Genomic DNA, 13,327 nt, shown 5'->3' with positions numbered 1-13,327 from the left:
TGTGCCAGGGCCATGCCCCACATCAGCACACCAGCTGCGAGGTCAGCCCCTGGTCTGACGCTGGGGGTGCTGCAGGCGCCTACCAGCCCCCGGTATCCCCAGCGTCCCGGGGCTCCAGGACCACAGAGCACAGGGCACGAGTGTGACTGCAACAATGGTTTATTCCGAATGTGCAAAGCTGAGCATGCAAGCGCAAATCTAACTTAGGAAGACCTGCCAGTGGCCCTGAGAGGTGGCCGTGCTAGGGTGGCCCACGGCCAGTTCTGCTTGGTCCAGAAGTGCTTGGGCCCTCAGCCCAGTCCCTGGGTCTGAAAAGCCTGGGGCATGGGGGGCTCACTGGAGACTCTCCCTCACCTAGAAACCAGCATATCTTGCTAAAGAAAAAAGCAGAAATCATAGGCTGGGGGCAGGGAGGGGTAACAGAAACTGCGCCCCCTGCTGGGGCTCCTCCTCTTGGGGTGGGGGTGGTGGGCAGACTAGGTCTTGTCAAACCTTATGTCCTCTTGGGGGTATGGCCGATGACAAAGGCAGGCCAGGGGGACTGAAAGCCTGCTGGCCTAGAAGGCAGGGCCTTCCATCTCTTGGGGGAGGGGGCCGGGATCCTGGGGAGCCCCAGGGGACCCGAGAGCCCTGCTGCAGGCAGGCCCAGGGAATCCAAACCGGATTAACCACAGCCAGAATTGGTGGTAACTCGATCAGCGTCACAGCTGGGGGTCTCTGCCACCAGGGCTAGAGATCAGGCTGTGAGCAGAGCCCAGGCTGGTCGCCAGCCTGAGGTGGGGCCCTTGGCTCTGCCTGGAGGCTGTCTGGAACTAGGGGCCCTGATGTGGTTGACACATTTTTTCAGGGGGCCCACGGGGACCCGGGACTTCTGGCAGCTGTTGGGCAGAGGACAAGGGCAGTTTCTGTGGGGGGTCTTCAGGGGAGTCTAAGTCATTAGAAGCAGCTGAGCAAGCAGGGGAGGGGCATGCAGCCGTCACTGTCGTGGGGAAGGCCCAGGGGTCACTGCCACAAGTCACCAGCTGCCGCCCCGTTGTCATTCTCGTGGAACTTGTGCAGGTGGTCGGCGAACCTGGGGGGCAGAGAAACCTTTGCTGAGGGCGAGTGTAAAAGGAAAGAAATGTGTATGGGGGGCTGGACGGGTACAGTGTGACAGGGTGGGGGTGGGGGAGGGGGTGTGGTAAGGGTAGGGGAAGAGCAGAATGGGGGGCAGGGTGGGGCGCTGAGGAGCAGGGGACACGATAGAGGGGCTCGGGGTGCCATAGGGTGGCGCTGAGGGGCTTGGTGTGGGTGGGCCCAGGTGGGTGTGCTCACTTCTTGGCACAGAAGGTGGCGCAGTCCCTCTCCATGCTCTCGCTCCACGCCAGCTTGTAGAGCACCTGGGTAGGCGGAGACACCGTGAGCTGTGGACCCTGCCTCACGGCCACTCCTGCGGCCCCCCTGTGGGCCCTGGGCCTGGCCTCTGGGGACATAAAGGTTCTCGAGGCCCAGTCCCCAGGGCGGGTGGGCCTTACAGACATTTCACAGATGGTCAGACAGGCCCAGACAAGCACACAACATCCCTAACATGGTGGGTGGACCCTTGGCAGGGCCAGGACCCGCTGGGCCGGGGGTCAGAGCTGGGGCCCAGGCTAGCCCTGCTTGGCTGGGGGTGGGGGTCCCTGAGGCTGGAGGCTGTCACAGACGCAGCCCTCCCCTCTCCTCCCCACACTTGGCAGACATGGAGGCGTCACCAGGCCTCTGCGTGTTCTCTGCCCCCAAACCACATGCTCCCCTGCAGCGAAGACGTCCCTTTTCTGTGCAGCCAACCTGGCTGTGCCTTGGTGGAGCTCATTACCCTGCTCCCACCTGCCTCTCGGGCTCCCACCGCAAGCAACCCTTCTTTCCACCAAGCCCTCCAGGACCAGGTCCCTGGGTGTGGCCAGCCAGGCCTCTTCCACACAGCACAGGGCCAGTGCCCTCATCCCCAGGGTGGGCCAAGGCCCTTGAAGGGGAGAGGAGTGGCCCAGGGCTGGGGGTTTCGGCTTGGGGAAGGCCCAGGGGCCAGGCCACGGCAACAGGGTTCCTGCTGCCCTGGAGGTCAGGGGTCGGTGTCTGCAGTCCTGGCCCGCTGTCTGGACACTCACCAGGAAGACCAAGCAGTGCAGGAACAGCGTGTAGAAGAAGCCGATGGTGCGGGCCATCTTGTTGGAGAGAACCAGGCGCCCCTGGGGAGCAGCAAGGGGTGGGTGGGGAGGGGCTGGCCTCACCCACCCCAAAGGGCTGCCTCGGCTCCCCCAGAGAGAGCCCAGGGCAGCGAGGGGCAGGCAGCTGGGCGCCCACTCTGCCTTACAGGCGAGGAGCTCCTGCTATGGGAATTCTGAGGAATGGTGCCCCCTGCAGCCCAATTCCAGAACCTACTGGGACTCCCACTGTCGGAGTTGCTGTCTGGGAGGGGGAGAGACCCTGTCCTGGGTCACACAGCCACCCTTGGCAGGGCCTGTGAGGGGACACTGGGGTCCCTCGGGCTTCTCCAGCCTGGGCTGGAGGGCAGGTGACAAGGTGCCCAGAGACAGAGGCTCAGGCCTGTCCCAGGTGGCACAGGGAGGGACTCACCATGCTGAGTGTGGCCTTGTCCCAGGGGCTCAGGCTCAGGTACTTCCTCTGCCGCTCCTGAAGGGGGAGGGACGATGAGAAAAGGACCCCAAAGGACCCCTGGGGCCCTGGCTGGGTGCAGAGAGGGGTCCTGCCGATCCACAGGCTGCCCTGCTCCGCTGTTCCCGCAGAACCCTGGGGCTGCCGGGCCTCACTGGGTGCCCAGTCCCACTCAGCGTGACACTCTTGGCTCCCCTGACACTTGTGTGAGCCCCTCCTCCCCTCTGCCTTGGCCCATGCTGCCTGTGGGAAAGTTCTTCTGCAGGGGAGGGAAGCTGGGGGGTCCCACCACCCATCCCTTGACACTGGGAGCTGAAACCGGGTCTTTGCCTGCCTGCTCCCCCAATGCACCCCAGGTTAACTCATTCACTGCCGTACACCCTTGGGTAGCCATGAGTAGGCGCTCCTGGCTGGGAGCCGTGAGTGAACAGGTGAGGGCAGGTGGGGCGGAGAACAGGGGGGGCCAGATGCCAAGTGTCAGAGGCCAGGTGAGAGCAGGGGTCTCACGGGCTTCCCTGGGCGGCCCACCCCCCGCCGGGCTGGGTTCACAGACCCGCTTGCTGAAGGAGGAGAAGGGGTCCAGGCGCTCCTCGTACTGGGACGAGTACCGCAGCTCGGTGTCATCGCTGCCACCACCCTGCACAGAGAGGGAAGGAGAGAGACCCAGTCTGTCATCTGGGGCCCAGCAGAAGGCCCAGTGCCTGAAGGAAGGCAAGTTGACGGAATCACCGCACAGCCTCAGTTCCCTCATCTGCAAAAGGGAGGGAGGTAAGGGAGGAAGTACCAGATCCCAGAGCTGGGAGAGGGTGCCAGGGTGACAATGTGAATGCGGCTGGTGCCTTGTGCCACGGGGCATCAAGTTCTCCCACCAGGGTTGGTGCCACAGCACCCCTGGGCACATACGGGGAACTAAGGCCCTAACAGGGGCTGGAAGGTACAAGAAAGACAGGGCTGGGCAGCAGTGCAGGCGGCTACGGAGGTGGACAGGCACTGGGGACGGGAAAGGGCCCAGTTTGCAGAGTCTGGGCGCCCTCTGGTGGCCCATGCGCAGCGCAGAACGGTGTGGAAGGGGCTCCTGGCTGGGTGGCTCTGCCCTGGTGGCCCTGCCAGGACAGTGAGCTCCAGGCCCTTCTGCTGCCCACCCTGTCTCCCCTCAGTCCCAGAAAGGGTGTCCTTGCATGACGTGGTCCTGGGGGCTGAGGGAAGCTGCAGACAGGCCTTCCTGGCCCAGAACGCAGTGGGTAAGTTTCTGCTCCATTCTCTTGATTGGTTTTTGGGGCATTAGACAAAATTCTGTTTTTTATAATTTTTTGCATACCGATTCCCCAGAGTCTGTCCTGCACGCTCAACACTCAGATCCTGGGGTCAGCTAGTGGGTCACCCCCATTTCACAGAGGGGCTGCTGCCGCTCATGGGCCTGGGGCTCTATGGCCTCCGCCTCTTGCTGTACTTTGCACCTCCCGGTCTGGCTTCACTCTGGCAGCCTCTCCCAGCTTAGGGAGGACAGCTGGGGGTGGGGGTCATAGACCCCCAGGTGACAGTTGGGGGGTTGCATGGGCCTCTGGGGGTCTGGTGCTACCCAGCAGGTCATGGCCCCCAATGCTCCTGCCTCGAGTGCCCTGACCAGCCTCTCCCTGCCTGGTCCGCCCGGGGTTGACACTGGGGAGGGCGCTCACCCGGCCAGGGTAGCTCTGCAGGAACTTGATCTTCTCAAAGAGCTTGATGTTGTCGGCTCGCAGGCTGTCCAGCTCGCTCTGCAGGGCCTGGAGTGTGTGCTGGGCCAGGCGGTTCTCCTGTGGGGGCCGGGCAGGGGGCAGGGGTTGGGGAGAGGCCTCAGGCACAGGTACTGCTCGGTCTGCCTGGAGGCCCTCCTGTGCCCACGGCCTCCTCCTTGCCCTGCCAGACTCTGCTCACAGCTGCCCGCTCTGAGAAGTCCCCCTTCCCCTCCTGTGGCCCCACCCCAGGCAGAAGTCACAGTTCCTGGTTCAGCCTTCTTCATATTTTGTTTGTTTTGGTATTGTCAGCCTTTTAAAAAATTATTATTGATATATAACCTATATAACATAAACGTCACCATTTTAAAGTGTACAATTCAGTCATTTTTAGTATTATCGTGATGTTACACAACCATCCCCACAACCTAATTCCAGAACATTTTTATCACCCCAATAGGAAACCCCAAACCCGCTGGCAGTCCCTCCCCATTCCTTGGCAACCACGAGTCTACCTTCTGTCTCCGTGCATTTGCCTATTCTGGACATTTCACACGCAGGGAATCACACACTGCGTGGTTTTAATGTTTACCAATCTCGGGGCAAGGGGAAATGCGATCTCATTTTGCAATTGCTTCAAATGCTTGAATAGGTGTTTCCTTCACACTATTCAAAATTGAAGCAGTACAGAAAAAGTACATAAGAGTATGGCAGTTTACTGCCAAATTAAACATAATTACCACATGCTCCAGTAATCCCACTTCTGGGTATATATCCAAAGGAACTGAAAGCAGGGTCATGACGAAATATTTGTGCCCCCACGTTCACGGTAGCGTTATGCACATTAGCTACGAGGTGGAAGCAACCCCAGTGTCTGTGGACAAGTGAGTGGATAAGCAAAGTGTGTAGATACACACAAGAGCATGTTACTCAGCCTTAGTAAGCAGGGACATGCTGACACGTGCTGCAACGTGGACTAACCAGGAGGAATCATCATGCTGAGTGAATCAAGCCAGTCGTAAAAAGACAAACACTGTGTGATTCCACTCATGTGAGGTGCTTAAAGTAGTCTAATTCGCAGAGACAGAAAGAATGGGGGTTGCCAGGGGTATGGGGAGGCATTGGGAATTGTTGCTTAGTGGGTCTGGAGTTTCAGTTTTGCAAGAGGAGAAGCGTTCTGGGGTGGGACGGCGGTGATGGCTGTAAAGGATGTGATGGACCTATGACCACTATTCGGTTAAGGATGGCCGAAGATGGTTAAGATAGCAAATTTTATGTTATGTTAGTTTATTTTACCATAATTTAAAAACAAGTGCTTGGTAAAAAGTCTAGATTTTTAAAGCAAAAAAAAAAAAAATTATTTCACCTACTTAATCTAACCTGAAGGGTTTCTTTTAAGGGCTGCATAGTATTCCACAATGTGGCTGTCCCCAGAAGGGGTGTTCCCTGTCCACTGCTCATACAGGCAGCCCCGAGGGGGACAGTCCTGTTGGTCCCTCTTGCTCCGGAGCCCAGATCACAGAGGGTCCCACTGGATCTGACTCCCCCTTGTCACTGCACCAGTCCTGGGCCCAGCCTGTGGGAGGAGTGAAAACTCCCTGGCTCTGTTCCCACTGGGAGAGCATTCCGGGGCAGGGGCCTTGGCTGGCTCTGAATGATTGAGGGGGGGTCTGCAGAGTCCCCAAGGGCAGGACAGAGCCACCTCCAGGTGCTCCTGTGGTCTGTCACCCAGAAGCTCTGCACTTCTGGATCTAGTGTCTATGCCCTCTGGGGATGGCCTGGCCTTGGCATCCCCGAAACCCTTTACTGCTGCTCCTTTCACTCTCTGTCCCCGACCCTCTAGCTTCTGTCCACTGTTCCATCTTCTTCCGGGGACCACATCCATCCTGCTGGCGCTGCAGCTGCCATCCATGTGTCAACAGCGCCCACATGGCGGCACCCCTCTGCGGTCTACAGGTGCCTCACTGGTGTCAAACGTCGGAACTGGTCATCTGCAAAGACCAGCTCCTTCTTCACGGTGCCCCTCTAGGGAGGCCACCAGCAGGCGCTCAGCAGCCAGCAGGGTCTATGTGCACCTCCCTCTCCCGACCCCGCACGGCTCTCCTGACATCCTGTGCTGTTCATCTTTCTAGGGCTTCACAGACCATCCTCTCTCCAGTACCCCCCTACCCCGGTTCTCCACTCTGTCACCCGATTTAGATGTTCCTCCCTGGATGATGGTCACCACTCCCTGGTCCTCTTCCTGGGCAGCCTTCTCTCTTGAGCTGGCTGCCCAAGTGACCCTTCCTACCCTGCATTTGTGCAATGTCACTGCCCTACTTATAGCCTTTGTTGGGGCCCCTGCCTGCAGGGGGAGGCCACACGCTCCACCCTGGCGGGATGGCACAGGATGACACTTGCCTAGAGACTCCATGTCTTGTTTCCTATGACTCCTTCCTGCAGCCCTGGAATGACCTGCACTTCCTTCTGGCTCATTGGCCCCTGTCTCCTCTGCCCTGAGTGTCAGATTCTTCTTTCAAAGCCCAGCATGGCACAGCCTCCTCCAGGAAGCCCTCCCTGACTGCACAGAATAAATCTCATCCCACGGCGGCGTACGGTTTACACATATCTTTGTCCCCCAAGCCCATGTCTTTCCCCATTGTGTCCTCAGGTCCAAGGGGCTTCGGGGAGACAAGGACATGACTCACAGCCTCCAGCTCCTGGTTCCGGGCACGGAAGCGCTCCCTCTGGCTGGAGATGATGGAAAGCAACGAATCCACCTGGCCCTCTGGGAGGGTGCCACTGGCTGGGGCCATGGGTCCTAGCAGGTAGAGGAAAGTGTCTTGAAGTGGCAGGAGGCAGAGCCCAGCAGGAGGCCCTTGGGTTGGGTGGCCCCAGCCAAGTGCCATGGGGTAGAGGCCACGTGGTGTCTGACCACTTGGTGCTGAGCAGCTCAGGGAAGAGGCGGGACAGTTGGGGTGATCTGGGAGGGGTGACGATGGGATGGGTGGGCTGACCCGACCTGACAATTGGGGCCTGGGGAGGGCCCAGCTCTCCCATCTGCACTATCAGAGGACCAGGCCCAGGGCTCCCGTCCCCATCCCTCTGTCCTCAGATCTGTGACCCTGCAGCTGTCAGCCTGGGCCCCCAGGCCCTGGGGAAGCAGAGGGACACAGAGGGAACTGGGAGCCACGGGACACCCCCCACCCCATATCCTGCCCTTAGTCCCTGAGGGGCTGCCTCCCCTGCAGCGCTGTGCGCCAGTCTGGCTGCACTTCCGCACCAGGCCTCAGCTCACCACCTCCCAGCAGCCTTTTCAAAAAATGTATTTTATTTTAATTAATTCAATCAATTTTTAAATTAAATTTATTTACAGGCAAGACCCCTGTCACCCAGGAGTGGCTGCTATTCACAGGCATGATCATGCACACTGCATCCTTGAACTCATGAGCTCAAGTGAGCCTCCCCTCTCAGCCTCCTGAGTAGCTGGGGCTACAGGTATGTGCCATCACGCTCAGCTAATTTTTAAAAATGTTTCTCAGAGATGACAGGGTCTCACTATGTTGCCCAGGCTGGTCCTGAACTCCTGGCCTCAAGTGATCTTCCTGTCTCAGCCTCCCAAGTTGCTGGGACTACAGGTGTGAGCCAGCAAGCCTGGGTGCCACTTGCCAGCCTTTAATAGGCCACTGGCAGGGGGTCAGCCCCCAAGTTGGGGGGGGGTGTCAGGCTACGGCCCAGAGCGGGCAGGTGGGGGACTCACCCACCTTTTGAAGGTTGCTGCTGCATTGCTGCGGTGGGGGGCCCTGGCCTTCTCTGGGGGAGGGGGTGCTCTTTGGGGATCCGGCTCTCGGGCTGCACCACCTGGTCCCTCTTCCCCTCCCGACCCTGCCCCTCACCATAGAATAGGGCGGTGGCCTCTTTGATGGGCTCCGGGATCTTCTCCAGGCTGTGCTCGGCGGCACCCTACACGTGAGAGGAAGCAACTGGGGCTGGTGCCTCCACACGGTGGGCACAGACTACACCCTTTCAGGGTGGCCGTGCAAAATGGCAGGGGCAGGTGGGTGGCAGGAGCAGGGGGGGCTGTCTGGCCGTGGGGCCTGGATCTGACACCGGAGTGGGCTACCCAGGAGAGAAGGCTGGGTCTGAGTCACTCCCGAGGCCAGAGCTCAGCAGCAGGGCTGTCCTCCGCCGCTGCGCCCTGACAGGCATCAGATGGCTGGGTGACCCCGACCTGCAGCCAGCCTGCTGTGTGACCTGGGGACCCCGCTTCTCCCCCTGAGCCCAGTTCCTCATCTGTAGAATGAGCAGTGGGTGAGCTGATGCCCCTGAGGGTCCTTTAGCTGTGGCATGGGTGTGGAATCCCGGCCTTGCAGCTGCCCAGGCTCTCAGGGCAGAGGTCCCAGCCTGTACCTGGACACAGGGTGCTTTGTGCCAGCTTGAGGAAGCCCTGTGGCCTATGCCCTGTGGCCCTGGCACCGCAAACTGGGGGGAAGGTGGCCTGCATGGAGTGAGCAGGCAAAACCCAGTGGTTGTGGGTGACAGCCCTTCCGGGTCTTGGCGAGGGGCAAGCTGACCCCAGCTGCCTGAGACATGCCGGCTTGCCTGGTAAGTCGGGCTTTGCTGAGGCTGAAAGGACACTGGGCAGGAGGCGGTGCTCAAGGGGGTGGGGTGGGCTCACCTCGGCGTCGGGCCGCTGGATGGACTGGACGGTGCTGAGGTCCTGCTCCAAGCGGGCGATCAGCTCTCTCTGTTCAGCGGCTGTGGCCACAGCCTCGGTGACGTGGACCTGCAGCTCCGCACAGCGCCCTGTGGCCAGAGGAAGACGTGGTTGTCAGAGGGCGCCTGGTGGGACCCTGGTGGGACCCTTGGTGCCTCCCCCCTCGGCCTCTCAGACCCATGGTCCGGAAGCAGGACCGCCGCGGTGCTGTGGGAGCACTGGCTGTTCCCTCCCCACCCGCCACTGCCTGGAAGACCCGATTAGACCCAGTCGTCATGGTCTCAGAGGCACTCCTGGCCCAGGCACGCTCTGCATTCAGGAAATTTCCTGGGTCGGGGAAGGAGCTCAGGGTGGGGATCGGGAGAAACAGGTGCACCTGGCTCTGTCCATGACCGGCTGGGTGACAGTGGCAGCCCCTTGCCCTCTCCAGGTCTCCCTTTGCCTCTGTGACGCAAGGCAAGGAGCCCCACGCTTCTGCCAGGGCTGATGCCCAGGATAGTGTCCGGAGGGAGGCCGGGGGCGGGAGAGGCAGAGAAAGGCTTGGGAGGTGCAGTGGGCCACCTCTGGGCCGGCTGCAGAACTGGGTCCAGCCGCAATAGTGGGGACACTGGCAGGGGTGGGGATGGGGTGGCTCCCAGGAGTCCCCTGACCCACAGCTCTGTCCCCCATCCAAGTGACCAGGTCGTCTTTGCAACAAGGGAAATCCAAATGGATTCCATCTGGAGACTTCCCCGCCCTGTAGGGGGGTGGGAGGTGTGGGGTTAGTTCTCCAAACCCAGGCCTTTGGGTGCCTTCTGCAGCCATTGCCAGGGACAGCAGCAGCGGCCTGGGAGCCAGGCAGCCCCAAGGGTGAGGTCTGGCTCGACTTCTGGTGGACTGTGTGGCTCTGGGCAGGTTGATCACCCTTGCTGGCCCCCCTTTGGAAAATGGTGACAAAAGCCTTGCTCAGGGTGAGCTATTGGGGCTGCAGAAAGGACAACCGAGGCCCAGGCAAGGCAGACTGCACAGCCACCAGGGGGCACTGTGGCCTCAGAAATGCCCAGAGGCTCTAGGCTGTGGACAGTGCCAGGGACATGGCTGCTGTGGCCTCCTTAGCCGACTTGCCCCTCACCCCATGGCCCGCTGGCCAGGTGCCCACCTGGCCCTGGCTGGACTTGGCACCCTGGGCCAGGGTGGGGCAGCCCCGCTCACCCCCACCTGCTCCATCTCGTGGGTGCCTGTGGCACACCAAGCCCTTAGCTCAGTGAGGATGATCCCATTTTACAGACGGAGAACTGAGGCTTCCAAACCCAAGGGTGTCCGGCCCAAGCTACATCTAAGCCCATCTGCACACAAGAGTCTCTCCTCCTCCCCGAATGGATTTCTTCCTTCAGAGGTTCGCTACACCTGGCGGGTAGGTGGTGTCCTGGGAGTGAGGTGGGAAGTGCGGGAGGGGCTGGCAGGACTGCGGAGCCAGGGCTGGGGTCTGGCCCTGCGTCACCGACAGGGGAGCCCTCGCTGGGGAGAGGCCCAGAGAGACCACAAATGCCATGACCCACTGGTCTGGGCGTAGGGTCCTTGGGCCCAGGCTGGCAGGACCGGACGGCAGAGCTGGCACACACGCTTAGGACGGGGGCTGGACGGAAGCTGGGGTGAGACGTAGGGAGAGGAAACCGCCAGAAAGCTATCAGGACCTTGGGTGATATTAATGGGGGCAAAGAGCCTGGATTGAAGGAGGGGACGGGTGTCCACAGGAACAGGCACGAACAGGAACACATCCGAGAACAGTGCCGGGACCGATCCCATGGGGTGGGGGTGGACAGACTTCTGGGACAAGTGGAGGGTGCTGGGCCCAGGGAAGGCTCAGGGAAGCAGAACCCCATCAGGGATGAGGACCCAGGGGACAGAGGGACAGGGCTGAGGTGGGAACCCATGGAGAGGTGGCTGCTGCCCAGCCAGAGTGAGCCTTGGCCCTGGAGGTGTGCACGTGGCATGAGGGTCAGATAAAATGCAGGTGAGGTGATCCCTTGGACTGCCTGTTTCCTCTGCCATGGGTCTGTGGCCTCCCGGCGTGGTCTCGGCCAGAGCCACCCATGGGCACAGGGAGGATGACAGGGTGCCTAGGCCTGCTGCTGCGGGGGTGGGCACACGGTGTCATGTGCACACGTGACACTCTGTGCAGGTGCCAGGGCCCTGGGAACAAACTGTCCATCCCTAGGCTGCCCCCGCCTGGCTGGTGCCCAGCCACTCTGGCCAGGGCCGGTGTGTTAAGCTGGCCTGGGGGGCAGCCACTGCCACTGCTGCAAGTGCTCTGGGCACTGGGTCAGCCACTGAGGGGGTCTCAGGGTGCAGAGCTGAGTGGCTGGGGAAGCCATCCCTGAAGAGGTAGCTCAGGGTGATCCTAAGGGCTGGCAGGGTGTGTGGGCAGAAGTGGGGGACAGCTGCCTGTGTGACACAGGGCAGAGGCTGGGCAAGGAGGGCAGCGGAGGCCCCAGAGTGAGGCTGAAGTGAAGGCCCTGGGTGGGGACGATGGAGAACTCGAGTCTGCAGGGGCAGGGGCTGGGCACTGTCCTGGAGCCCAGCTGGGTCCCAGCAGGGACCATCACTTCACCCTGAGGGGGTGAGGAGGCCAGGAGACCGGCTGTGTGGGCTTCCTGGAGGGAGGGGCCTCAGTGACAGATCCTACTCAGAGAAGACATGGGCCACACCTGCATGGGAGGGGCCCCCGGCCACCACCCCTGCCTCCCTCTGCCTCATCTGCTGGAGTTCAGAACACGCAGACCAAGCACTTGGGGTCACATCTCTGGGTGGCCATTTGGTGTCAAGGTCTGGAATCTTCTAGAACTAGGCCTGAATTCTGGCCCTGCCTTAGGAATTTCATGACCTTGGGCAAGTTCTTCAACCTGGGCAGCACAGGGCCCTGGGCAAGGCGGTAGACGGTACAGGTGAGAGTCACAGACCCCATCACCGCACAGAGCCCAGAGGGGAGGCCCAGGCTGGATCCGGCCTCCTGAATGGGCTGGGGGTGGGCGGCAGCGTGGAGTGGCTCTGCTGAGTGTGAAGTGGGACAGCTCAGGGGACGTGTGCGGTGGGCTGGACCTGTGGGCCTGGAGCTCGAGAAGCAGGCCAGCGGGACCCAGGCCCAGGGGTGGTGGCAGCAGACAGGGAAGCCCAGGGAGACTGCCATAGTGAGTGGCCAGAACCGCCTGTGGGGACCCCCAAAGGGGTCTCACAAGGACCCTAAGAAGAGGTGGCAGGAAGCAGGGGAGAAACCAGGCCTGGGGGCGTGTGCTCAAGGGAGGGGACCTCGAGAAGTGCAGAGCACGTGGACTAGAGCAGGTGCTGCTGGGAAAAAGGCTGATGGGGGGCAAAGGCGGCATCTCGAGGGTGACGGGGGCGTGCACGGAAAGGTGGCTGAGTGAGGAGGGCCCAAGGCTGGCCCCCTCCCCTTAGGAAAGTCTGTGGAAGCTTCTGGGAGAATCTGGAAAGGCTCCCCAGAGCACGCACTGCTCAGGGGAAGACGAAATCAAAGCACTATCAAGTAGGACTTCCGGAAGCTGCGCTTGCACCTCTCCAAGTCCAGGCATGATTTCTGACTGTGGGTGGATTAAATCGCAATTGGAACCGGATGGCAAGGCCTGGGGGCGTCACACCTATGGTTTTCCCAGAGGCAGGGGCCTGTCAGTGCCATCGTTTCTCTGCTTGGAGAGTGCTGAGGGGAGCCGGGCTGCTCCCACACCTGCCCCTCCCTGCCTCTGCACCTGTGTGTCCCCACAGATCACCAGAGGTGACCCTGAGCCCTGCCCCTGCCTGCCCGGGCCAGCCCCTCACTGCTACACAAGGGTGTCCCCAGCCAATCGCCACACTCTGTGGCAGCACCAGCTCTTGCTCCTTGTTTGCGCAGCATGCAGGCGTGTTGTTCTCCCAGCAGGAACACGCGCACACACACACACATGCACACACACGCACACACACACACACACACGCACACACACACGCACATACACACACACGCGCGCGCACACACACACACCCCTTCTCCTGACCCCACCGCTCCCTCCAGCAAAACTCCTTGGAGTTGCCTGTTGTCAAGTGTCCAGTTCCTCTCCTCCAACTCCTTCAGCCCTTCCCATCAGACTCTGACACCCCCCCATCCCAATTGTCCTTGCCCAGGTCCCCGACGACCTCCGCACATTATCACGTCCTCATTTCTCAGCTCTCATCTCAGCTGCTGCGTTGGCAGCTGGTTTCCAGGTCACTGACCCTCTGGGCCTCCTCCCGGCTGGCCGCTCCTTCTCCGATTCCT

At 60.9% G+C, this 13,327-nt stretch overlaps 1 protein-coding gene across 3 annotated transcripts in view; it reads right to left on the bottom strand.

The window, feature by feature from the left end:
* Window positions 1–143: 143 nt before the first annotated feature.
* CUX1 (cut like homeobox 1) overlaps window positions 144–13,327 on the bottom strand; it is a 363,108-nt gene continuing 349,924 nt past the window's right edge. For all 3 annotated transcript variants that reach the window (XM_045543045.1, XM_045543046.1, XM_045543044.1), the window contains exons 15-23: window positions 9,004–9,131; window positions 8,222–8,288; window positions 7,034–7,146; window positions 4,311–4,427; window positions 3,188–3,271; window positions 2,596–2,652; window positions 2,127–2,207; window positions 1,315–1,379; window positions 144–1,072 (exon numbers count right to left, since the gene is read on the bottom strand). In XM_045543045.1, coding sequence (XP_045399001.1) covers window positions 1,003–1,072; window positions 1,315–1,379; window positions 2,127–2,207; window positions 2,596–2,652; window positions 3,188–3,271; window positions 4,311–4,427; window positions 7,034–7,146; window positions 8,222–8,288; window positions 9,004–9,131 — 782 coding nt within the window. In that variant the 3' untranslated portion in view covers window positions 144–1,002. The remainder of the gene's footprint in view (window positions 1,073–1,314; window positions 1,380–2,126; window positions 2,208–2,595; window positions 2,653–3,187; window positions 3,272–4,310; window positions 4,428–7,033; window positions 7,147–8,221; window positions 8,289–9,003; window positions 9,132–13,327) is intronic.

The sequence above is a fragment of the Lemur catta genome, chromosome 2 (genome assembly GCF_020740605.2).
Source record: "Lemur catta isolate mLemCat1 chromosome 2, mLemCat1.pri, whole genome shotgun sequence".
Taxonomy (NCBI): domain Eukaryota; kingdom Metazoa; phylum Chordata; class Mammalia; order Primates; family Lemuridae; genus Lemur; species Lemur catta.
The sequence above is the reverse complement of the archived record's forward strand: the minus strand, read 5'-3'. Positions and strand labels throughout refer to the sequence as shown.